Source organism: Schistocerca serialis, chromosome 1, assembly GCF_023864345.2.
Source record: "Schistocerca serialis cubense isolate TAMUIC-IGC-003099 chromosome 1, iqSchSeri2.2, whole genome shotgun sequence".
NCBI classification, from domain to species: Eukaryota; Metazoa; Arthropoda; class Insecta; order Orthoptera; family Acrididae; genus Schistocerca; species Schistocerca serialis.
The window spans coordinates 432401353-432427810 of NC_064638.1; the positions used below are offsets into that span (position 1 = coordinate 432401353).

The 26458-nt window shown below is 43.3% G+C and overlaps 1 protein-coding gene across 1 annotated transcript in view; it reads left to right on the forward strand.

The window, feature by feature from the left end:
- LOC126481481 (V-type proton ATPase subunit E 1-like) overlaps nucleotides 1-26458 on the forward strand; it is a 106362-nt gene that overhangs the window by 27163 nt on the left and 52741 nt on the right. Inside the window, exon 2 of the mRNA XM_050105300.1 lies at nucleotides 23179-23347. Coding sequence (XP_049961257.1) covers nucleotides 23179-23347 — 169 coding nt within the window. The remainder of the gene's footprint in view (nucleotides 1-23178; nucleotides 23348-26458) is intronic.

Genomic DNA, 26458 nt, shown 5'->3' on the forward strand with positions numbered 1-26458 from the left:
CGAGGTAGGTTTCGAACCTGTGACCTTAGCAGCATCACGGTTCCGGACTGAAGCGCCTAGAACCGCTCGGCCACAAGGTGCTAAACCCCACCTCACTAACGTCAAACGTTTCGGTGCCCAGACTAACGGCGAATGACCTGGCCACTTCGTTAAGCATATTACATCTGACATTAAGTTTCGTCCCCTGCACTGAATAAACCATTTCTGTAATCAATTCTCAAGACGTGGGAGCTGACCTTGCCGGATTTTCAGCAGTCTGATTAGTCTGCTTCACGATTGTTGATAATGTGGACGACAAAATCCCAAATTTTTTCACTGCATTATTTTCATTTATTTCTTCATTCCACAGTCCAATACAAATCAATGCAATAACCTGTTTATTTTCTCCGACAGTGAGATACTTGCACTTCTTTTGAGTAATTTTTACAGTTGATGTATACGCATTGTTGAGAGGATAAAAGGTGACGCGAAGGTTTAAATGGCGAAACATCGAGTGTTGGCCATAAGCTTTGAATCATGTGACATGAAATCGCTTTCATTAATCGACAGTACCAAAGCACATAGGATTCCTTCTATTTATCGGAGTTTTTCCAAGGGAGTAGACTACTACTTCAAATTATTGAGAAATTCGATTTATCGAGTTCCGAATTTGGAAGAATTACTATACTTTATAAAGATGAGCTCATAAGGAAAAACAAAAGCGGTTAGCCGTAATGTTTTAATTCCTGCTTCAAAGAAAATTACGCTCCGATATTAGTTTTTTTTTTCCAAAGTATGAGGGATAGTCAAATGAAAACCATTCACTCGCCACAACGGGAGCATGGAATGGTTCCATTCAAAAGTAATCACCACTTGCATTAAGAGATTTATGCACTGGGAGACGAGACGATCAATTTCTGTTTCGCAGAACACGGTCAGCTCCTAACGAATCCACCACTACACCCACTCTTGTACTTCCTCGTCCATCTGAAACCGACGTCCACCCATGTCTTTCTTCAGGTCGCCAAAGACGTGAAAATCACATTGTGCAAGATGTGGAGTGTATGGAGGATTTGGAGAGTTTCCCAACCAGATCGCCTTAGTCTGCTTGGCATTGTGCGGGTGTTCGTTATTGTGCAAAAGGATGATTCGACCGTCACCATTCCTGGGAGTTTTGACTTTATGGTGCATTGCGTCTTCTGCAAAGTTTCTTCGTAGCACTGTGCACTGATTGTGGTTCCACACACGACTAACTCGACGAGCAGAGGACCTCTGCAGTCGAACAAGGAGGTCACGATTATCTTACTGGAACTTGTATGAACAGCTCTGGGGAGATGTGGCACGTATGCACAGTTGACTTCGCAGTTTGCCATCAGGCACGAGATGGTGGAATCAATTTCCGTCCCCTGTGATGATACAGGCCGGTAATGCATGCCCTTCCTCGTGCTACTGCAGCAGATGACTCAGACTTGATGCCATTCTGCCCATTTGTATCCCTCCATCAGGTGATGGGCACCCGCGGGTCGCAAATTTCGCGGTAATGCAAGTGGTCCTTGATGATGGCATGCACAAAGCTATGGCTAATAACCTGAACACTAATTTTTGTGATTCTTTGCGCATATCAGAAGGGCCATAAATCCGTCCCATCACATCAGGGGTAACGGCTCCGTAGGCTTTTCCTAGGCGCGAATCATCTCGCAGTGATGTGTACCCTTCCTGGAATCTCCTTCCCCACTCGTGCAAACGCGTCAAACCTACAATGTTCATCATACATAGCGGACATTTGGCGCATTTCGCGTATTCTAGCACCCTTAGCCACAAGAAAGCAAACCACACCTCTCTGCTCGTCTTTATTTGCTTCCTTGCCCAACAACTGCGTCCACCTGTGCTGTGGCACTGCTCCGTCCCCCTTCCGCAGCGGTAACAGTATCGAAATGTAACAACACTGAGGTCTCCTGTCTCTCGGGCTGTGTGTTACTGCGGGTGTCCAGTTTTCATTTGACTGCCCCTCCTACATGTTTCCAGTCCTGGTTCATAGTGACATACCGTGCCATATGGTATGCGATCGTTCTTTTTTTTTTCAAATTGTCCTGTAGCTAACTAGAAAGAAGAACTGAAATGAAGTAAGAATAAATGAGTGTCTATAAACTAGTCTCCTTCAGAAAATGAAACATGAATCCGTACCAGGACTCCCAATACTTAACTATATGAATTATATTTTTCTGTGTTGACTAGCATGTTCTCAATAAGAAACCACTGGGAAAGAAGGTTGCACTTGGCTTTGGACAAGGAGACGCTGTCTGTTTGTGACCGGGGGATGTGTGCTGTTTTTGGCGGAGTCCCAGAAGAGCTGCTATTCTGGAAAGAACTGCAGAAAGTCAGAATTCGCAAAAAGAAATAAAAATGCAGGATGTTAAGATAACATCTTAGACGATGGAATGGAAACAGTAAGTTCATGGCTCCTTTGAAGATCATACGACACTGACGCTGCGATCAGACCGACCAAAACCGAATGTTTAAGGCAATGTAACAATGGATGCCTTTGGTGAAGATAAACAATATAGAAGTGGGAATATGGAGTATGGCTGTGCTTACAGAGACGTAAATTGTTGGCCAACAACAAATACAGACAAAGATAGAGGATGCATAGAACACTTTTTGGAGTGTTAAGTCTAGCGTACTTTGTAACTGGTTAACCACCTCACATATTAGTAGTTGAAGGAGACCAGTATCTTGTAAGGCAACGTCTTGCTGTTCAGCACTCACAATATTTATCATTCAGACAGCGACGCCAGGAAAACGCAGAGAATAGAGTCGACCTCCTTGGATGTGTGTTGCAGAAAGTCACTTCTTACTTCAGTGTTCTGAAGGTCATTCTTCACTTCTAGACAACGTCTCAAGGCTCGTCGGGGAAAAGAGGCTCTTATTCGGCTGAGTTGAACATAGATGCAATTTTTGGTACAGATCCAATGACTGACTTTGCAGCCACTTCAGGAATCATTTGCAGTTGTGGGTATGGTGAGATTCAGCCACAATAGCGAGATGAATTGTAGAGAAAGTCGAATAATTTTTTATGGTGTTGGGTACTACCTGTCTGCAGGCTGAGGACCTCTTTGTTGTCAGTGGTTTAACATGCTTTCAACTTCAGCAATAGATGCACATGCATATCCTTCTGTAGTTTTTCTATCTCTGTGACGTAACCTTCAGCAATCATGGTACGACTTCCGAAGTGTAGTTGTTTTATCCAGATACATGTTAATTTGAACCACATTCCAGATCCCTTCGCCAGGTTTGCCAAGGAATTTGCTTATTATTTTTAATTATTGTTAAATAATTTCTTTTGAGTTCGCATGGAATAAACTGCTTTGAGATCCTTGAATAATTTTGTAGTCAGTACTCCTTTATCATTGATAAAATGGGGTGTATCGCAGTAGGTCCTTTTCTGCAGCATTAATCCATGCTGAGTTTGAGGAACTGTACAGCAATAATGTACGATCGTATGACACAGAAATTACATTGCACAGATGCCTCCAGTAACGCAAGATAAGTGGAGGCTTTGGTGTTCTAAGATCGGCCTATCACAATCGAAGTGGTGGCGCAAAAAGTGGAAGTCAGCCATGAATCGGTTTTCAACATCTTGCATGACATGTGAACAAGGCTTGCCACCTCATCGCTTCTGAATCTGCTGACATCCAACAAAAAGCCTGCCTAACCGAAGCAGCAGCGGAAATGTTGCTTTTATCAAGTCAATCCAAATGACTTCTTTTACTTCTTTAGTCATCTCATCATCACGGGCGAGCGCTGGATCTAACGCAGTAACCACGAGACACAAGAATACAGCAAGCAGCAGTAGTATTGATTCAGCGTACACAAAAAAGATGAAGACATAACTGTCACAGGGCAAGGTGATGCTGATTGTTTTTTTGACTACCATTGCGTGGTCCTATCGGGTTATGCTCCGAAGGGGCAAACCATCTGAAGGGCATACTATCTAAATCTTCTGAGTGGGTTACAGGAGACTCTCAAGACGAAGCATCGTGGGAGGCTACGAAGGGGTTGTTTTTGCTCCACAAAACGACCCAGCTCGTTCTGCACAGGACACAATCATACATTCTAGTTCTTTGAGGTGTAAAATTTTGTCTCACATACCCATATTCTCATGACAGCAGTAAGGTGGCTCGACTTGGAAACGTGACACAATGGCAGGAAGGTGTTATTGTGTTTGGACCTGCCTATGACCATACCACCAATGACGTTACCTCGACTTGTTGAACCAGTGTGGACTGTGCAACGTGTCTCAAGGAATGGTGTGTCTCTCACAGCTATGTAACAAAGCGTAAGAACAGTAGCTGTAAAAAGATCCGAACTGATAGGGACAGGAGAGGAATGTTACACCTATTCCATGACAATCGGTTTCAAACCCGACAGGAATTGCTACTGTTAGTGTCTGTAGGTCAATCTCAATTAATTTTTGACCGAACCTTGCAGGGAATTACATGTAGTGAACTTTTAAAGTCTGGTAGCTGCAAAAGGCCATTGCTCATAGCTGTAAATAAAGCTGTATGTCTTCAATGGGAAAACATCTTCGAAACTGGACAGTAGTTGACTTGATGTTTTTGTAGTGATTTGACAAGTCGTTATTTTATTCTTTTATAATGATGCAAGGCGTCAAGTGCAGTAACGGCCCAATGGGACATTAACCCATAGAGTGTGGAGGATGTCGTTGAGCGCTGAAGTGGGTCTGTTATATTTTAGGGTGTTTCTCATACCGCGACTTGAGCCCACTTATTTAGGTTGCCAGGTACATGAACCACGTACACTTGTTTCAGTACTGTCAGTGACCAAGAGTTGCCCTTTCTTCTACATTCCAGTCTTCCAAACTGATAACAGCTGTGTTGAGAGGGATGCATACAAACATTTCTATTTTGGCAAACTCACGCACCCAGGAGGACCTTGACTATCCTGCTGAAGCACCTAATCTCATAGAACACTTTTTAGATTACATTTTCTGACAAAAACCTGAAGCACTCAAAGACGTGGTTGTATGGCAATGCAACTTTGTACAGATACACACTGTTGGTGGTTATGTAAGTAGGGTTGCTGCCAGGTCTGGTAGGTTATATAAATGGCGTTAACCGTATGAGATGTTGAGTCAGGTCAATCCTGCAATCGGCTCATCATGGAACTAGGCCACTGACCACACCAAAGGCTGACAACACATTGGTGTTACCTGCTGCGAGAATAATTTTCTCTGGAGCAACCTAAGGTAAACTCACTTCCACATCAAGAGAGGCCAATCTGGCTGTGAGAAAAATTTTCTCTGCAGCAACATAAGGCTAATCACCTCCACAATTACCAGAGATCAATTCATCTAATCAGGCAAAACATAACACTACCCTGAGAGACTCAGCATTAAAAACACTTTAATATTTAACCTGCACATATGCTGATCAAGGAATGTTCAACAGATGTAGCGACTAATGACTAATGACTAGTGACTAGTCGGATGTTGAGTGGTCATTGTGAAGGAGATGGAGATGTCACATACTCATGTGAGACTATGTTATCGATGTCTGACAGAGTCTGAAAGTGTCCTCTTTATGGGCCTCCATTTGGCCAGTTGGTCGAATCATGCAATATCCAGACTTTCGTGACATTCAAATGTGACAGTACTCTGACGGATCCAATGTTGGACTGCATAGGAATGTGATGGCAAACATGTTCATTGTCAAAGTTCCATCCAGGAGACGTGCACCAAGCACATCATAACCCCTAATCTACCATCAGAGAACAAGTAGCGGACTCCGAGCAACATTCTTTGTTGTCCGCCACCATTGGTTCGAGACTACCATCAGCTGGACTATGGAATTACCATCACCTGAGTAGGCGGCCGTCAATACCACAGCACAAATGGTTGCGTTTGCAATGGTGGTGTGATTGGCAAGGAAGGACAGCTGATGAATGGTGTCACATTGTGTTCAGAAGTGAATGGCTGTTCTGCACGATCCTGGATGACCGTCGTTGGCGAGCATGGCGGTCACCAGGGGAGAGGTATCATTCTTTCAACGTTTTGAAGAGGCATAGAGATGTTACTCCTGGCGACCTGGTGTAGAGAGCCATCAGGTATGACTTTGAGTCACAGCTGGTAGTGACTGAGAGAAACCTGATGGCATAATGGTACATCATGAACATCTTGCACATGTTACCTCTCAAGTGACAGTATCGTGATGCCATTTTTGAACAGGACATGATCGTCCATACATGGTACGTGTCTCCATGAACTGTCTGCATGACACTTAAGTACTCTTGTAGCCAGAAAGAGTCCCAGATCTGTATCCTATAGAAGATCTAAGGGACCTGCTGGGATGTCGAATCCATCCCATGCCAGTATTCAGGATATCAAGTACCAGTTACAACAGTTGTGGCCAAGTTGCCTCAGGAATGGATAGCATGGCATTATTACACCTTCCCAATCGAATCAGTGCATGCATCCAGGCCACATGGGTTGCAACGTTGTTCTGATAAATGGGCTCTTACTGGCAAGTTCTTTGTCACTTTGACTCGATTTTGTAATCACTGAAATAACATCATATACTATTTCAGCCCCTAAAGTTTCATTTCGTTTCCTTCTCCCATTATGGGTGCTTCAGTTAATTTGTCAGGCTGTGTATTTGGGACAATGCGTGAAACATAGTAATCATCATCCCTCTCAATTTGGTAGCTCTAGAGAAGTGGCTCCAGCTGGATAGGGCATACGTGGAGAAACTCGTGGGACTTCCATCCATGATCAAATCTACAGGCAGTGTAACGTCTTCTGGGGTATGACTAATTTTTTGTTCATTGTGCTTGTATAAAATATAGACCTGTTCTCACCTAAGCGAATGGTCACCAAGACTCAAGAAACAATGACCAGTGGGGTTATGCGATTTCATTAATCACCCAGAAGCAGGTACAGAATTTTTGCCGCACCTCAGAGCTTCAACTGGTGAGCGGGAACCAGTAGTATTTAAATTTAATTTATCAATAAGTGAAGTAGAGGGATCGGTCGACAAGGTGGTGAAATGGGTATGGTACAGAAAAGGGAGAAGAGAGTTGTTAGGCGCCAGATGGTTTTGAAATTCGGAAAATTTATCTACGTTTAACTGCACAACTGGAGAAAAACTCCGCCATGCTGAAGGTATGGATGAGGGTTGTTGAAACGGCAAAGCACACACGGAAACGGCCAAGTCTGGTTTAATGCCAAGCAATGCCTTTCCAGAACTGCCCGGAACAAGGGAGCGGGCCTGCTACCGGAACAAGGGGACCCGACGTCCTGCTGCCCCTGCAGTACATAGAAGGGGCTCGGCGCCAAGTTCCGTACAAAGCAAAATTCCCCGTTCTTGAAGTTCAAACGACCACCAGAAACTAGGCTGGATGTTGGCTGAAATCCCTCACCTCGTCCCAACCCAGCTCGGAGGCGGGCACGCTACCAAAGCGGGCATGCTATGGTGGCACCCGTCGATAACGTATGGGGTTGGTATGGAGTGGATCAAGGAAGCTGGGTTAGTCGTTCATATGATTTCCTGCACCTACGGCAAAGATATGCATTGTTAACCGCTCCAAGTGGAAGACATGCGTTTTTGTGCTCCATATTTTTACATCATTTTCGTGAGACATACCGACGCTGCACTGTTCATCTTTGGGACACTGGTAAAATGGAAATGTCGTGTGGCTAGGGCCTCCCGTCGGGTAGACCGTTCGCCTGGTGCAGGTCTTTCGATTTGACGCCACTTCGGCGACCTGCGCGTCGATGGGGATGAAATGATGATGATTAGGACAACACAACACCCAGTCCCTGAGCGGAGAAAATTTCCGACTCAGCCGGGAATCGAACCCGGGTCCTTAGGATTGTCAGTCTGTCACGCTGACCACTCAGCTACCAGAGCGGACTAGGGACACAGGTGGAAAAGGCGTCACGAAATCAGGTAAGTGTAAAATATGTGCAATTCCCACTTCTATTTGCTTACATTTACGTATGTAAGTCGACTTCTGGTATTTCCTTTGTGTGCCTTGTTTCAGATAAAATAGCCCCAAAAACGCAGGTCCAAGCATATGACGAAAATTTTGAGCATGTTTGTGTGTTGATTGTATAAAAACTCGTGCTCATGTCATGGTTAATTTATTATTCTAGTATGCTGTGTCGAGAGAAAACGTGCTATAGCATCAGTTATAATCAGTATTTGTGTTTTATACAATTTTAGCAGTAGTATCCCCGTTCCGAGAATTGTTCACCCTGAATTTCAGCGTATTCAATGTGAATAAACCTACATTTCGGAAATTACGAGTGTTGTTTTCAGACTCTTGCAAACGAATATTTTCGAGAATCTGTGTTACGTTACAAGTGTCGTGCATAGCCTATTATGTAGTAAATCCGCCTTTGTGATATACAGTTACTGTAAATAGCTATTAAGCTATGTCACATTAGTTTTTTCTTTTGACTGGTGTGTATATTGTCTGCATTCTACGTAAATTAACGTCACTGTTGGGTTTGTTAGCGATCACAACATGAAAACCGTTTCAGAGAAACTATAAGATTAATACCAAGTTTTTCTGTTGTAATAGATATCGCTTTTTGGCTGTAAATCACTTTAGTTCTGAAATACTACTGGTAATGCTTGGAGCAATCAGTCCTATAAATTTAAAGAGACTCAGCAGGCTTAGTTTAAAGTTATATGTTTATTGTTCTGAGAAATATTGCACCAGGCACAAGGCTGCCGAACTGTGTATGCTGTTCACAGGATGAGTTAGTTACTGTTCGTAACCAGCTAGAATCACCATGACCAATGTCAAGTAATTGACAGCTGCTGCAAACGGATGTGTTCAGAGGGCTACCAACAATCATGTACTAGATACAGCAAAGGTGCCTCAAGTACTGTCCTCTCTTGTGCATACTTTATGTTCTGCAGGAAATAGAGAATAACCAGTTACAAAATATGTTAGAGTCAACACTCCAAAAAGTGTTCTATGCATCTTCTTTCGTTGTCTATACAGGGCTATTACAAATGATTGAAGCGATTTCATAAATTCACTGTAGCTCCATTCATTGACATATGGTCACGACACACTACAGATACGTAGAAAAACTCATAAAGTTTTGTTCGGCTGAAGGCGCACATCAGGTTTCTGCTCGAGAGCGCAGTGAGACAAAATGGCGACAGGAGCCGAGAAAGCGTATGTCGTGCTTGAAATGCACTCTATCAGTCAGTCATAACAGTGCAACGACACTTCAGGACGAAGTTCAACAAAGATCCACCAACTGCTAACTCCATTCGGCGATAGTATGCGCAGTTTAAAGCTTCTGGATGCTTCTGTAAGGGGAAATCAACGGGTCGGCCTGCAATGAGCGAAGAAACGGTTGAACGCGTGCGGGCATGTCTCACGCGTAGCCCGCGGAAGTCGACGAATAAAGCAAGCAAGGAGCTAAACGTACCACAGCCGACGGTTTGGAAAATCTTACGGAAAAGGCTAAAGCAGAAGCCTTACCGTTTACAATTGCTACAAGCCCTGACACCCGATGACAAAGTCAAACGCTTTGAATTTTCGGCGCGGTTGCAACAGCTCATGGAAGAGGATGCGTTCAGTGCGAAACTTGTTTTCAGTGATGAAGCAACATTTTTTCTTAATGGTGAAGTGAACAGACACAATGTGCGAATCTGGGCGGTAGAGAATCCTCACGCATTCGTGTAGCAAATTCGCAATTCACCAAAAGTTAACGTGTTTTGTGCAATCTCACGGTTTAAAGTTTACGGTCCCTTTTTCTTCTGCGAAAAAAACGTTACAGGACACGTGTATCTGGACATGCTGGAAAATTGGCTCGTGCCACAACTGGAGACCGACAGCGCCGACTTCATCTTTCAACAGGATGGTGCTCCACCGCACTTCCATCATGATGTTCGGCATTTCTTAAACAGGAGATTGGAAAACCGATGGATCGGTCGTGGTGATCATGATCAGCAATTCGTGTCATGGCCTCCACGCTCTCCCGACTTAACCCCATGCGATTTCTTTCTGTGGGGTTATGTGAAAGATTCAGTGTTTAAACCTCCTCTACCAAGAAACGTGCCAGAACTGCGAGCTCGCATCAACGATGCTTTCGAACTCATTGATGGAGACATGCTGCGCCGAGTGTGGGAGGAACTTGATTATCGGCTTGATGTCTGCCGAATCACTAAAGGGGCACATATCAAACATTTGTGAATGCCTAAAAAAACTTTTTGAGTTTTTGTATGTCTGCGCAAAGCATTGTGAAAATATCTCAAATAATAAAGTTATTCTAGAGCTGTGAAATCGCTTCAATCATTTGTAATAACCCTGTATTTGTTGTTGGCCAACAATTTACGTCTCTGTAAGCACAGCCATACTCCATATTCCCACTTCTATACTGTTTATGTTCGCAAAAGGTAGCCATTGTTACGTTGCCTTAAACATTTAGTTTTGGTGGGTCTGAGCGAAGCGTCGGTGTCGTACAATCTTCAAAGGAGCCCTGAACTTTCTGTTTCCATTTCACCGTCTAAGATGTTATCTTAACATCCTGCTTTTTTTTTGCGAATTCTGACTTTCTGCAGTTCTTTCCAGAATAGCAGTTCTTCTGGGTCTCTGCCAAAAACAGCACACATCCCCAGATCACACACAGGTAGTTAAAAACAGCCTGTGTTGTCCCCACACATCCTGGTGATGATGTAGTCTGTGTTGTGTGACATTGGCTGACGGGAGCCCATGCGGGTCTTTTCCAAAGCAGTGACTAGACTGACTCTAATGTGGGCCTTCACACGTCTGTAGGCGACAATTCCATGAATGCCGCAGGGAACTGATTTCCTGTTCATTTTATTGCCCTATAGCGCGTCACCTTGTCCACAGCCATGTGCAACCTGCTTTCCCAGCGGTTACTTATTGAGATGAACATGCTAGTCAACACAGAAAAAAGAAATCTATATAATTAAGTATTGGTTGGGTGAAACTGGTACTGATTCATGTTTCATTTTTTGATGGATACTAGTTTATGGAGACTAATTTATTCCTACTTCATTTGAGTTCTTCTTTCTAGTTAGCTACAGGACAATTTGAAAAAAAAAGAAAAACGATCGCATACCATATGGCATGGTATGTCAATATGAATCAGGACTGGAAACATGTAGGAGGGGCAGCCAAATGAAAACTGAACACCCGTAGTAACACACAGTCATAGAGACAGGTGACCTCAGTGTTGTTACATTTCGATACTGTTACCGCTGTAGAGGGGGAATGGAGCAGTGCCACAGCACAGGTGGGCGCAGTTGTCGGGCAAGGAAGCAGATAAAGACGAGCAGAGAGGTGTGGTTTGTTTTCTTGTGGCTAAGGGTGCTAGAATACACGAAATGTGTCACATGTCCGCTGTGTATGATGAACATTGTAGGTTTGACGCGTTTGCACGAGTGGCGAAGAAGATTCCAGGAAGGATACACATCACTGCGAGATGATTCGCGCCTAGGAAAAGCCTACGGAGCCGTTACCCCTGATGTGATGGGACGGATTTATGGCCCTTCTGGAGACCGCAAAGATTTAGAAAATTTAGAAAATCTTTGGAGAGAGTCCAAACACTGATGGCACATTTCGATCGGCATGGGAAAATGAACTAAGAAGATTGTTGAAAAATGATGGTACACGTGACCTGTTCAATACTGACTAAATGGGACCGTTTTTCCAAATGTGTTGCTGACGGAACATTAACTTTTGAAGTCGAAAAAGTCATAATGAAAAAGAGTAACGCGGTTGCTTGCAGTGAACCTGGATGGTTCAAAATGGCTCTGAGCACTACGGGACTTAACATCTGAGGTCATCAGTTTCCTAGAACTTAGAACTACTTAAACCTAACTAACCTAAGGACATCACACACTTCCATGCCCGAAGCAGGATTCGAACCTGCGACTGTAGCAGTCGCGCGGTTCCGGAGAACCTGGATGGGTCTCAGAAATAAAAACCTCTTTTGATATCGAAAGATGCAAACCATGGATGTTTGAGTAGTATTGTATAATTTCCATTTCCCTATCACTTCAACAAAAAAATATGAGTGCAAAATGTTAAATAAAAATTTAAACAAAGTGCAAAATGAGCTATTATATAACTGAAGCTGTAGTTGTTATTTCCCACTTCCCTAAGGAAATAGAAACGAGTGTTGTTTAAACTGCAGTACTATATATCTCATTTATTTTTGTAGGGAATACTCTTACTTCGACTTTTTTCTGAGTCTGCCTCGAATATACGAATTTTTCTTAAACCAGACACTTAATTATTCGAGTCATCGGGAGTCGACTGCTTAACCTTGTGTTGTTCGAGAGTTTGCGGAATGCTTGAAACTTTCTCAGGAGTAGCGTGGAGTGGAACTGTAGGAACGACAACGTCTGACGCAACACCCAAGAACCTTTAACACTTGAACACCCAGCTTCCACTATCCCCCATAACACCCAATGGAGGCCAATTGCCGAAGGTTTTATAGAATTTTACGCCTTTTTCAACAAAACGTAAATATAATTGTTATTTACGATCTTTAATATTACTTTTATTACTTTTTTCAAGTGTAATAACGCTTCCAGCTCCTCCGAATTCAAGACTCAAGTTCTACAATTATCATCGAATAGAATACGGCTTCTGTTTCAGTTCATTTTCTCACCCAGCACGACATATTTCTACCAACGAGTAACTGGAGTGCACTATTAGAGTTGCCTCCCTAGCAATACATTTTGCGTGACCAGTAGGTTCCGAAGTGTCTCTAATAGCATTTTTCTCTCTTCTTTTCTGCAAAGTTTGTAGGTGCGATATGTGTCAACGCTGTTTTTCCATTGCTAAACTCTTGGTGCCCATGATCAGCTCTCCTTACAACTTTTTATACAGTAGCACAATATAAAAATAAATTTTATATTTTCCATTACACTAATTGTAGCATTTTAGTCACTTCTTTCTCTCCGTTTACGATTAGTAGGAATACTTGCAGGCTACAAGTTACAGCATTATTGTGGCTGGAAGAAAGCCTTGGGTAGTCATTACCATTACTGCTTTTTGATGAATCACTGCTTGAATTCACAAGAGCTTTGTGTTTGTTGCCTCATGTGCTCTCTCTGAAACTCTTCTACTTCCATTGGAAGTAAGTGAAGAAGTTCTACTATCTTAGCTTGAGAAAGGGCACAACTGCGATTATGATCCATTATAATTACCAGTCGAACTGTTAGTGAGAACGAAGAGACGTGCAAAGTGTGTATAACATTGTATGAGATTAATCATTGTTGGCTAACAAGAGCACAGAATAAATCGGGTAAAAAGATTATTTGTGAGAAATAGTCAATTGACTACCTTTGGGAAGCATGGCCCTGCCGCAGTGGATACACCGGTTCCCGTCAGATCACCGAAGTTAAGCGCTGGCGGACGTGGCCGGCACTTGGATGGGTGACCATCCAGGCCGCCACGCGCTGTTGCCATTTTTCGGTGTGCACTCAGTCTCGTGATGCCAACTGAGGAGCTACTCGACCGAATAGTAGCGGCTCCAGTCAAAGAAACCATCATAACGACCGGGAGAGCGGTGTGCTGACTATACGCCCCTCCTATCCGCATCCTCATCTGAGGATGACACGGCTGTCGGATGGTCCCGATGGGCCACTTGTGGCCTGAAGACGGAGTGATTTACCATTGGGAACATGTGCTAAATGCATAATTGCCTTAATAATCTGTAGTTAAGATACAAAATAATAAACACAAACAAAATCTCCTCTGAAACAAATAAAAGTCATATGAAATGATCAATGGCATCGATGGGCAGTAATCCCCATCCGGAGGAAGTTCGGCTACCGAGTTACAAGTCTTTTCAGTCGACGCCGCACTGGGCGATTTTCATGATGATGATGTGGAAGAACAACGCCCAGTTCTCGAGTGGGGAAAATCTCCCACACAGCCGGGAATCAAGCCCAGGGCTGCTCCATGGCTGTCACATGTCCTGACCGCTCAGCTAAGGGAGTGTACATAAAAAATCATTAAATTGGAGGTATGGACTATTACAATGATACTTCATCTATCCCAGGAATCGAGAATCTCTACAATTTTTGCCTGTTATGGATATTGAAACTGGCTTCTGTTGTCATCCCTGTTGTGATTGCTGATGGAAATCTACAGAGAACCAGATGTTTTAGTTGGCCATATGGCTTGTGATGTTATAGAAATGTAGAACTGTTCTATGGAATACTTCAATGATCATTTTATGGGATATCGACACCTCATCCCATACAGTGTGTGAATTACAACTATCACTTTGTACTAAAACATTACAGCTGCTGGAGATGTAATAGGGATAGACTGCCAGGGAATGTTTGTATGTAGAATAAATGAGCAGTTTGTAAAGGACGTGCAATGCAAGGGCTGGTGTGGTGAGATAGACATGTGGCCTTATACCTAGGACCGCTAGATGGAAAAGGCGTCGTTTTTACAACAGTATGTAGCTCAGTCAGTAAGCAAGAAATATTTATGAATTGTATACACAAACATTCCTCCTGCGTCAACTCTACCTATACCTGAAAATCGGATCAAATTCTGTATAGTAGTTCCTGTGATTTCTTTACGGACTGAGAATGCAATTTAAGTTTGTAATAGCAAAAACTATTTTTTATGTGACATAATTACAAATTCATCACCCGTGAACCATAGACCTTGCCATTGGTGGGGATGCTTGCACGCCTCAGCGATACAGATAGCAGTATCGTAGGTGCAACCACAACGGAGGGGTATCTGTTGAAAGGTCAGACACACATGATGTTCCTGAAGAGGAGCAGCAGCCTTTTCAGTAATTGCAGGGGCAACAGTCTGGATGATTGACCGATCTGGCCTTGTAACATCAACCAAAATGGCCTTGCTCTGCTGGTACTGTGAACGGCTGAAAGCAAGGGGAAGCTGCAGTCGTAATTTTTCTTGAGGCTCTACTGTATGATTCAATGATAATGACATCCTCTTGGGTAAAATATTGCGAGGGTAAAATAGTCCCCCATTCAGATCACGGGGCGGGGACTATTCAGGAGGACGTCGTTATCAATAGACACAAAACTGGCATTCTACAGTTCGGAGTGTGGAACGTCAGAGCCTTAATCGATCAAGATAGTTAGAAAATTTAAAAAGGGAAATGAGTATGTGAAAGTTAGATATAGTGGGATTTAGTGAAGTTCGGTGGCAGGAGGAACAGGACTTCTGGTCACATGAATACAGGCTTACAAATACAGAATCAAATAGGGGTAATCCATGAGTAGGTTTAATAATGAATAAAGAAATAGGAAAGCGGATAAGCTACTATGAAAGCTGTCTGGAAGCTGCCTAGTAGAATTTTTCACAGAGCATTGGTGTAGGCAAGGTAGACACGTAGCTCACGCCCACCAGAGTAATACGAGTTTATACGTCATCTAGCTCCGCAAATGAAGAAATTGAGGAAATGTGTGATGAGATAAAATTATTCAGATAGTTAACGGAGACGAAAATTTAATTCTCATGGGGGAATGGAATTTGACAGTTGGAAAAGGAAGAGAAGGAAATATACTAGGTGAATTTGGAATGGTGGAAAGGAATGAAAGCTGTCTGGAAGCTGCCTAGTAGAATTTTTCACAGAGCATTATCTAACCATAGTTAACACTTGGTTTAAGAATAATGAAAGAAGGTTGTACACGTGGAAGAGACCTGGAGACATCGGAAGATTCAATGTTATTACAGATATTTGGGAACCACGTTTTAAATTGTAAGAGATTTCGAGGAGCAGATGTGGTCTCTAATTTCATTTTATTGGTTATGAACTGCTGATTAAAACTGAAGAAGCTGCAAAAAGGCAGGAATTTCAGGAGATGGGACCTGTATAAACTGAAAGAACCAAAGGTTGAAGAGAATTTCAGAGGGAGCATTAGGGAGCGATTGACAAGAACAGGGGAAAGGAATTCACAGGAGAAGGGTAGGTAGCTTTTAGAGATGGGATAGTGAAGGTAGCAGTGGATCAAATAGGTAAAAAGATGGAGACTAGTAGAAGTCTTTGGGTAACACAAGAGATATTGAATTTAATGGAAGAATGCAGAAAACATAAAAATGCAATAAATGAAGCAGGCGAAAGGGAATACAAACGTCGAAAAATGAGATCGGCAGGAAGTGCAAAATGGTTAAGGAGGAATGGCTACAGGACAAAAATATAAAGATGTAGAAGCATATGTCACTAGGGGTAACATAGATACTGCCTACAGGAAAATCAGAGAGACCTTTGGAGAAAAGAAGAGAACCACCTGTATAAATATCAAGAGCTGAGATGGAAAACCAGTCCTAAGCAAAGGAGGGAAAGCAGAAACGTGGAAAGAGTATATGGAGGGTCTATACAAGGCAGACGTACTTGGGGCAATATTATGGGAATGGAAGAGGACGCAGACGAAGATGAGAAGGGAGATATAATACTGCGTGAAGAATTTGATAAAGCACTAAGAGACTTAAGTTGAAACAAAGTCCTGGGTGTAGACAACTTTCCGTTAGAGCCACTAATAACCTTGGGAGAACCTGCAATTACAAAACTCTTCTGTCGCGTAAGGAAGATGTATGTGACAGGCGAAATATCTTCAGACTTCAAGAAGAGTACAATAATAGCAATGCTAGCGAAAGAAGGTGCTGACAGGTGTGAAAATCATCAGTTTGATAAGTCATGGTTGCAAAATACTAACATGAATCCGTTACAGCTGATAGAAGCCGAACCCAGCGAAGATCACTTTGGATTCTGAAGAAATGTAGGAACATGTGAGGTAATACTGACCCTATGACTAAGTTAATTTAAGGAAAGACAAACCTACGTTTATAGCATTAGTAGACTTAGAAAAAGCTTTTGACAATGTTGACTGGAATACTTTCTTTCGAATCCTAAAGGTGGCAGGGGTAAAATAAAGGGAGTGAAAGGCTTTTTACAGTCTGTACAGAAACCAGGTGAGAGTTATAAGAGTCGAGGGCAAGAAAGGGAAGCAGTGCTTGAGGAGACAGTGAGACAGGGTTGTAGCCTATCCCCAATGTTATTCAATCTGTATACTGAGCAAGCAGTAAAGGAAAAAAAAGAAAAATTTGAAATAGGAATTAAAGTCCAGGGAGAAGAAATAAAACTCAGTTTGCAGATGACATTTTAATTATGTGGGAGACAGAAAAGGACTAGGAAGAGCAGTCAAATGGAATGGGCAGGGTCTTGATAGGAGGATATAAAGTGAACATCAACAAAAGCAAACGAGGGTAATGAAATGTAGTCGAATTAAATCAGGTGATGCTGAGGGAATTAGATTAGGAAATGAGACACTTAAAGGAATAGATGCGCTTTGCTATTAGGGAAACGAAATGACTGATGATGGTCGGACCAGGGAGTAAATAAAATGTACACTGGCAGTGACAAGAAAAGTATTTGTGAAGAAGAGAAATTTGCTATACCAAGTATAGATTAGTATTGGGGAAAAGCTTTACCACCCCAGTATCCTATGTTGCCAGATGTTTCCAAGCTAGTCGCGATTATGTCATCCAAGACGGCGGCATGTAGACTTGGCAATGGCGCATGACGTCATCCAAGATGGCGGCTATGACGTCAGCTGATGATGAAACTACCGTTATGCGGGATGGCTGTCTGCAGGGGAAAATGACTCAGCCTGTGCTGGGCTGCTGGAGAGAGGAAGGAGTATTCTTTATTTATTTTAGAACAATTTATTTAGGGAGAGTTTTTGAAAGACAATACATTTGTCAGACTGATATAAAACACACGCTCTGACATACCTGGGGTCACGCCAAACAGTCCACAGACCTGTAAACTACTCCTAAATAACACTCTGCAGACACGCAAACAACTCCTAAATTAACCAAATAATTTCAGTACAGACATGCAAACTCCTCCTAAGTGATGCAGTACACTGATGTGCAGACACAAAATCAACTCGTTAACCGTCCAAATAAAGCATAGCACAGCCTACAGACCTGCTCACAAAAGAATGCAACAGACCAACAGACACGCAATCAACGTGTGCAAGCACCGCTCACCATACTACTGTCCATTGGGTCGCACAGGAAGCTACTGAAGATGCCCCCCAGAAGTCAGGGTGCACTGGCACCCCCGCCCCCCCCTCCCCCCCACCCCCACGAAGTCCGTTTGGATCCTGCAAGCATGAGGCGGCGACATCCCTTTCATACTTGGTACCTGAGAAATTCCCCTCGAAATACATGTTTAACTAGGCACCGTTGCTGACATGACCAAACGGGAGTGAAGACCTATTTGCAGAGCACGCCGAACCACCATGAGCCACTGCTAGATGCAACCAGTGTAAGCCACCACTCTCACTCTGCTGCAGACAGTATGTGATAGTTGGGTCTATTTTTGGGTATACAGTTAAGAGTCTGGTCCCATATGCGAGACGCCTCTGGGCAGCATGTATGTTTACCATTGGTGACGCTATGATGCGTAGCTGCAGTACGGTCCAGCACTGAGAGAGATGTTCCAGTGCTTCCGAGAATAGCACAGGGTGCAGTGTTCCTAGTGATCCTTTTGCCAATGGTTTCTGCAGACGAGACTTTCAGCAGTAAATTTATTTTGCACAGATAGCTAAATTGCACCGACAGTTAAACCCTGCAAAAGTTGTCTACAGATCATCAAATACATACAGGACTCACAAAAATATTGGAAGCCTGGAACATATTTACCAGTGTAACTATAATTAATTATTATGATTGCTGCTACAGCCTGACACCAATCAATGTACAGGTAATGTCTCCTCTTGACAGCTGTGGTTCTGGAACGAATCTCAGTATCTATAGCGAAGTCTCAGAAATTGCCTAGTGTCCCAGAAATACTTAACGTGCGCTTTCGTAGGAGTTTTCGCGATTTCTCGGCTTGTATGCACCGAAATTCATGCCCTAACAGAACCTGTTTACGAAAATAGCGCAGAATAACGTCGAATGCGTTCTTCCTCACTCTGGTTACCCATCAGTGGAGGATGACTGCCTACCTCGTAGGGAAATATCTAGTGCTGTGAGTATATCTGTGGTCCTATCTGTCTTCACAGTATATGTATGAATGATGTAAAGGGGGCGATTTTTGTATGGTTTAGGATACGAATTGTATGTTTACTACATCGGCACAGTAGGCAGTGATATATTGCTGGGTTGGAGATCGGTTTAATGCTCTAATATTCAAATGCTGTCCTCAGTGGGAGACCAGTGTAATTGAGTAGGAGTCTTTCCATATTTGACGATCTGTAAGCCACTTTGCAAGGTTTAATTGTTGGTGCAATATGACGATCTGTATAAAATAGTTTTTTTTTTTTTGCCTCTGAAAGTCTTGTCTGCAGAAAGAGAAAGACAGATCGGATGGTGCTTCCACGCCAGCGACATCAGTAATCTGGCAGGTAAATTCGAAAAGAGCCAATCATAATGCCCAATTAATTCACAAGACATCCTTTGTGCTGGGTATAGGAGTCTCTACAAAGCAGAGAGAACGTTTGCATATGTTGAAAGCACGAAGGGTAACACACGATGGACAGGCTGTCATGTTAGGACCAGGAGGAAGAATGCATTCGACGTTATTCTGCGCTATTTTTGTAAACAGGTTCTGTTAGGACATGAATTTCCGTGCATACAAGCCGAGACATCACGAAAACTCCTACAAAAGCACATGTTAAGTATTTCCGGGACACTATGCAATTTCCGAGACTTCTCTATAGATACTGAGATACGCCCCAGAACCACAGACGTCAAGAGGAGACATTACCTGTACATCGATTGGTGTCAGGCTGTAGCAGCAATCATAATATTTAATTGTAGTTACACTGGTAAATATGTTCCAGGCTTCCAATATTCTTGTGAGTCTTGTGTGTGTTTGATGATCTGTAGACAACTTTTGCAGGATTTAACTGTCGGTGCAATTTAGCGATCTGTGCAAAATAATTTTACCGCTGAAAGACTCATCTGCAGAAACCAATGGCGCAAGGATCGCTAGGAACAATGCATCCTGTGCTATCTGGGAAGCATTTGAACATCTCCCTCGGCACTGGACCATACCGTAGCTATGCTGCGTCGCGTCAGCAATTGTAAACATACATGCTGCCTAGAGGCGTCTCACATATGGGACTGGACTCTAACTGAATACCCGAAAATAGACCCAACTTTCACATGCCGTCAGCAGTGGAGTGAAGGTGGCTCGCACTGACTTGCATCCGGCAGTGGCCCGCGGCGGCGGTGCGCTGTCAAATAGGTCTTCGCTCCCATCAGCAACGGTGCCTAGTTGAACACATATTTCGAGAGGAATTTCTCAGGTACGCGGTATGAAAGGGATGTCGCCGCCTATCTGAACAGATACCTGTGCGTCACTTAGTGGGGGGGGGGGGGGGGTGCCGGTGCATCTCGACTTCTGGGAACATGTGTGGTAGCCTGCTGTGGGTTCCAATGGACCGGGGGGGGGGGGGGGGGGCGTGTCTATTGCATTACTTTGCGAGCAGGTCTGCACTCTGTGCTATGCTTTATTTGGACAGTTAACAAGTTGATTTTGTGTCTGCAGATCAGTGTACATCATTACTTAGGAGGAGTTTGCATGTCTGTACTGAAATTATTTGGGTAATTTAGGAGTTGTTTGAATGTCTGCAGAGCATTATTTAGGAGTAATTTACAGGTCTGTGTGGTGTGTGGCATGACCCCAAGTCTGTCAGACCATGTGGTTTGTACAGTGTGACAAATATACGATCTTTCAAAATCCCTCCCTAGATAAATTGTTCTAAAATAAATAAAGTACACTCCTTCCTCTCTCCAGCAGCCCAACACAGGCTGAGACATTTTCTCCTCCAGACAGTCATCTTCTGTTATGTCACAGAAGGACGACAGTGTCCTCTGGTGACAGTATTGTGTACTAGGTCCAGACCTCATGGTCAACACACTGTTTCCCGCCAAAATCCGCCATCCTGTATAACGGTAGTTGCGTCATCAGCTGACATCATGGCCGTCATCTTGGATTACGTGATGGAATGGACGATAGTGCCCTCTGGTGGTGGTACTGTGTACTAGGTCAGTTGGACTCTGGACCTCGTGGCGAATACACCAGATGGCTGTAGTGCCTCAAATTGTTGAAATAAAGACTGGTGCATAATTTCGACAGGTGACGATTAGCAAGCATGCTTCCAGAGTCTTTTAGATTGTTTATTGTTTTGACAATTTACGAGTTGATTGGCTCTCTGGACATTAATGTACTGCATTATTTACGAGTGGTTTGCAGGTCTGTAGGCGTTATTTTGACAGTTGATTGGCTCTCTGGACATTAATGTACTGCATTATTTACGAGTGGTTTGTAGGTCTGTAGGCATTATTTTGACAGTTTACGATGAGCAAGCGCATGTCCATAGCATTATAGATAAGTTATTTAGGTTTGCAGGTCTGTATTCTGTGTGGGGTGACCCCAAGCACATCAGAGCTTGTGTTCTGTATCACTGCGATAAATATACTCCATCCCTAAAGAAATTGTTCCAAAATAAATAGAGTACACTCCTTCGTCTCTCCAGCACCCTGCCATTTTCCCACCAATTCCTAGGAAGGGGTGGCTGTCGGTTGACTTAGGTTAGTGGAGATAGCCCAACTGCCCTTTCTTTCCCACCATTTTCTTAGGTTAGTAGAGATAGCTCAAGTGGCCTTTCTTTACCACCAAAACTCATATTTCCCACCAATCCCTAAGAAGAGGTGGCGGTTGGGTGACTTAGGTTAGTGGATGTACCCCAATTGACCTATCTTCCCACCATCTTTCTTAGGTTAGCAGAGGCTGCATTATCCTGATGGAATTTGAACTTCCTGCCAGGGGGTCATGGTAGGGGGGGACGTGTCAATTTCCCGCCAATAGCCACCATCTCGGATAATGGTACTCGTGTCATCAGCTGACGTCGTGGTCGCCATCTCGGATGATGTCATGCGCTGTTGCCAAGTCCACACGCTGCCATCTCTGATGATGTTATCACTGCCAATTTGGATACATTGGCAACAGTGGAGAGAGGGGTGGTAAAGCTTTGCCCCAATACTTAGATTTAAGTGCTAGGAAGTCTTTTCTGAAACTATTTGTCAGGAGCTTAGCAATGTATGGAAGTGAAACAAAGGCGATAAACAGTCCAGACGAGAGGAGAATATGAGCTTTTGAAACGTGGTGCCACAGAAGAATGCTGAAGATTAGATTGGTAGACCACGCAACTAATGAGTAGGTACTGAATAGAATTGTGGAGAAGAGAAATTTGTTTCACAACCTGACTAGAAGAAGGGATCGGTTGGTAGGACACATTCTGAGGCATCAGGGGATCACCAGTTTAGTATTGGGGGGAAGTGTGTGGGGTAAAAATCGTAGAGGGAGACCAAGAGATGAATACTTTAAGCAGTTTCGGAAGGATGTAGGTTGCAGTAGTTACCTGGAGGTGAAGAACCTTGCACAGAATAGAGTAGCATTTGGGGCTGCATCAGACCAGTTTTGGACTGAAGACCATGTCAAAAATTACAAATTAAGACTGTCCCGACTTTTTGTTTTATTTGTACTGTGAAAGCTTGCTTCTTGTCAAATTTCACGACTCTAGATCAATGTGAAATTTTTGACTAACATGAAGTTTTTGAGAGTTAATTTCCATTGACCTAAAAGCCTAAAATTTGTACACCGCCAAGAGATTATAGGACTTAGTACCTGACATAAATTTCAACTTCATACCTCTACCCGTTCCTGAGAAAAAAGGGTTTATGTGTCAGACAGACAGATGGATGAACAAAAAAAAAGTGTTCTTATAAGCGTTCCGGTTTTACTACCGATTGAGGTACGGACGATTTGTTGGCCTCGGCTGGACGTTCTAGTGTCAAAGCGTTATTTGCGGTGAAAAGTTGATCGCTGCAGCGTTTACTAGCGGTAGCTGAGTGGTCAGCGCGAGAGACTTTCAATCCTAAAGGCCCGGGTTCGATTCCCGGCTGTGTCGGAGATTTTCCCCTCTCAGGGGCTGGGTGTTGTGTTTGTCCTAATCATCATCATTTTATCCCCATCGACGCGCAAGTCGCCGAAGTGGCGTCAGATCGAAAGACTAGCACCAGGCGAGCGGTCTACGCGACGGGAGGCCCTCGTCACGCGCCATTTTTACTAACAGGAGTAGTGAGTGAGGGATGTGCGTGTTGCAGCGACGAGCAGGTGTGGCTGAACCAGGGCCGGCTGTCGCTGCTGCGCGCGCGCCACCAGATCGTGCAGCAGCTGCTGGAGGAGCCCCAGCGGCTGCTGAGGCGCGCCGTGCGCTGCGAGAACCTGTACGGCGACCTGCTGCGCCGCCTGCTGCTGCAGGGGCTGCTGAGGGTGCGTCACTTGCCGAGAGGCAGCGCGTAGCACCGGGGGGTGGGCCTGAGTCTTGCTGCACGCGTGTAGTCATTGTGACGTGTGCACGCTGTATCACACACGACAGGGGCCACGTATTGACTTTTGTGATTATTACGGAGGCTAAGCTGCGGAACCGATTTTTGCAGACGACTTAAAAGAGCAGTTCATTGTATTTTCTATTGGCATATTCACAGCAATTTTGGAAGCTGTTGGTGTCTTTATTTTGTTTGCCAGCTTTTGGAAAAATAGTGAGCTCTCAATGTGCTTTGTAACTGTAAATGTAGAAATTGAAGCACCAATTCACAGTGCTGCAGTCAATTGGCCAGACCGAAGTTCGTGAAACGAATGATGCAGTTTTGTTATTGTTTATGTAGTTGTTGGAGCACCACCTGTGGGAATGTTTACTATTTACTCGCATGAAACATGTACTGTCATTTCATTGTGTGATTCAGTGGACCATAATAGAAACTTTCTGCCACAAAGGCTTACTAAACATAAAGAATATCCTTCGCTTAGAATTTGTGAGGTATCACAGAGGAAATTTCCAGAGGCCTGCTAAGTCACATTATCAGAAAGCAAAGGTCTTAGCGGTTGTGAACCGCGATACCCAAAATTTAATTATGAACTCAGCGCTGAAGTTATTGTTGTTGTTGTGGTCTTCAGTCCTGAGACTGGTTTGATGCAACTCTCCATGCTACTCTATCCTGTGCAAGCTTCTTCATCTCCCAGTACCTACTGCACCCTACATCCTTCTGAATCTGCTTAGTGTATTCATCTCTTGGTCTCCCTCTACGATTTTTACCCTCCACGCTGCCCTCAAATACTAAATTGGTGATCCATTGATGCCTCAGAATATGCCCTACCAACTGATCCTTTCTTCTAGTCAAGTTGTGCCACAAACTCCTCTTCTCCCCAATTCTATTTAATACCTCCTCATTAGTTATGTGATCTACACATCTAATCTTCAGCATTCTTCTGTAGCACCACATTTCGAAAGCTTCTATTCTCTTCTTGTCCAAACTATTTATCGTCCATATTTCACTTCCATACATAGCTACACTCCATACAAATACTTTCAGAAACGACTTCCTGACATTTAAATCTATACTCGATATTAACAAATTTCTCTTCTTCAGAAACGATTTCCTTGCCATTGCCAGTCTACGTTTTATATCCTCTCTACTTCGACCATCATCAGTTATTTTCCTCTCCTAATAGCAAAACTCATTTACTACTTTAAGTGTCTCATTTCTTAATCTGATTCCCTCAGCATTACCTGATTTAATTCGACTACATTCCATTATCCTCGTTTTGCTTTTGTTGATGTTCATCTTATATCCTCCTTTCAAGACACTGTCCATTCCGTTCAACTGCTGTTCCAAGTCCTTTGCTGTCTCTGACAGAATTACAATGTCATTGGCGAACCTCAAAGTTTTTATTTCGTCTCTATGGATTTTAATACCTACTCCGAAATTTTCTTTTGTTTCCTTTACTGCTTGCTCAATATACAGATTGAATAACATCGGGGAGAGGCTACAACCCTGTCTCACTCCCTTCCCAACCACTGCTTCCCTTTCATGTCCCTCGACTCTTATAACTGCCATCTGGTTTCTGTACAAATTGTAAATAGCATTTCGCTCCCTGTATTTTACCCCTGCCACCTTCAGAATTTGAAAGAGAGTATTCCAGTCAACATTGTCAAAAGCTTTCTCTAAGTCTACAAATGCTAGAAAAGTAGGTTTGCCTTTTCTTAATCTTTCTTCTAAGATAAGTCGTAGGGTCAGTATTGCCTCACGTGTTCCAACATTTCTACGGAATCCAAACTGATCTTCCCCGAGGTCGGCTTCTACCAGTTTTTCCATTCGTCTGTAGAGAATTCGCGTTAGTATTTTGCAGCTGTGACTTATTAAACTGATAGTTCGGTAATTTTCACATCTGTCAACACCTGCTTTCTTTGGGATTGGAATTATTATATTCTTCTTGAAGTCTGAGGGAATTTCACCTGTCTCATACATCTTGCTCACCAGATAGTAGAGCTTTGTCAGGACTGGTTCTCCCAAGGCTGTCAGTAGTTCTAATGGAATGTTGTCTACTCCCGGGGCCTTGTTTCGACTTAGGTACTGAAGTAACTTGCAGAAAACTGAATGAACTGAAATCCAAGAAAATCGAGGAAGAAAGTCCATATGAGCTGATAAAGGCAAAAGAATGCTTGCGTTGGTTTGACCAGACAGAAATGGCTGCGTTTTTTCACGCCAACCCAATAAATGGTGAAGACGAGTTCAGTGCGAGAGTCATGTTCCATAAACGCAAAGTGGCTATAAAACAGCAAGCACTAAATGTAATCAAGTATGCTTTGGAAATGTAGGATATACTGCAGTGTTGCTCCTATTTGGGTCAACAACAGCAGTAGTATTCAGACCAGAGCAGCAGCTGGCACAGCTTTTCAAAATTTCAAAACGTATCCCTCAGCTGATCCTGACGATTTGCATTGCTGAAGACAGCCTTCTCCGTAGGAATGGAATTCTTGTGTACAATAACTTGCCAAAGTTGACAACGGCTCGAGCTGGCCTTGTTACGACATTGAATTCCACTGCAAGCCAAGTCTTGAGTAACGTCACACACCATAAAGAGCACTTGTCAGCCATTTGCAGAAGCATGCAGAGCTGCTACAGAAACCAGAGGAAACCTGAGGAAGTTACGCAGATTCATTTGGACTGTAACTGCAGCTCTGTGTATTCTTCAAGCTGGCATTTGTGCAAGTGATCCATGTCAGTGAGGTATTTGTTGTGAGTGGTGAAAGAAGAAAAATGTTATTAAACACAGTTGTAAGATGTAGTGTATTGTTGTTATAGAAATTAACATGATCACTATCAAAACAATAACGGTACTTTGTGTCACATCGTTAAACTCTGTTGTGCAATAGTGCAATTTTCTGTTTTATCATTTTGCTACAGAAAAGAGAAAGAAAGAAAGAAAGAGACAGAGAGAGAGAGAGAGAGAGAGAGAGAGAGAGGGAGAGAGAGAGAGAGAGAAATGGAATTAAATGCAGTTATACGGTGACAGACACCTTGTGTTCGAAACTACTGAGAA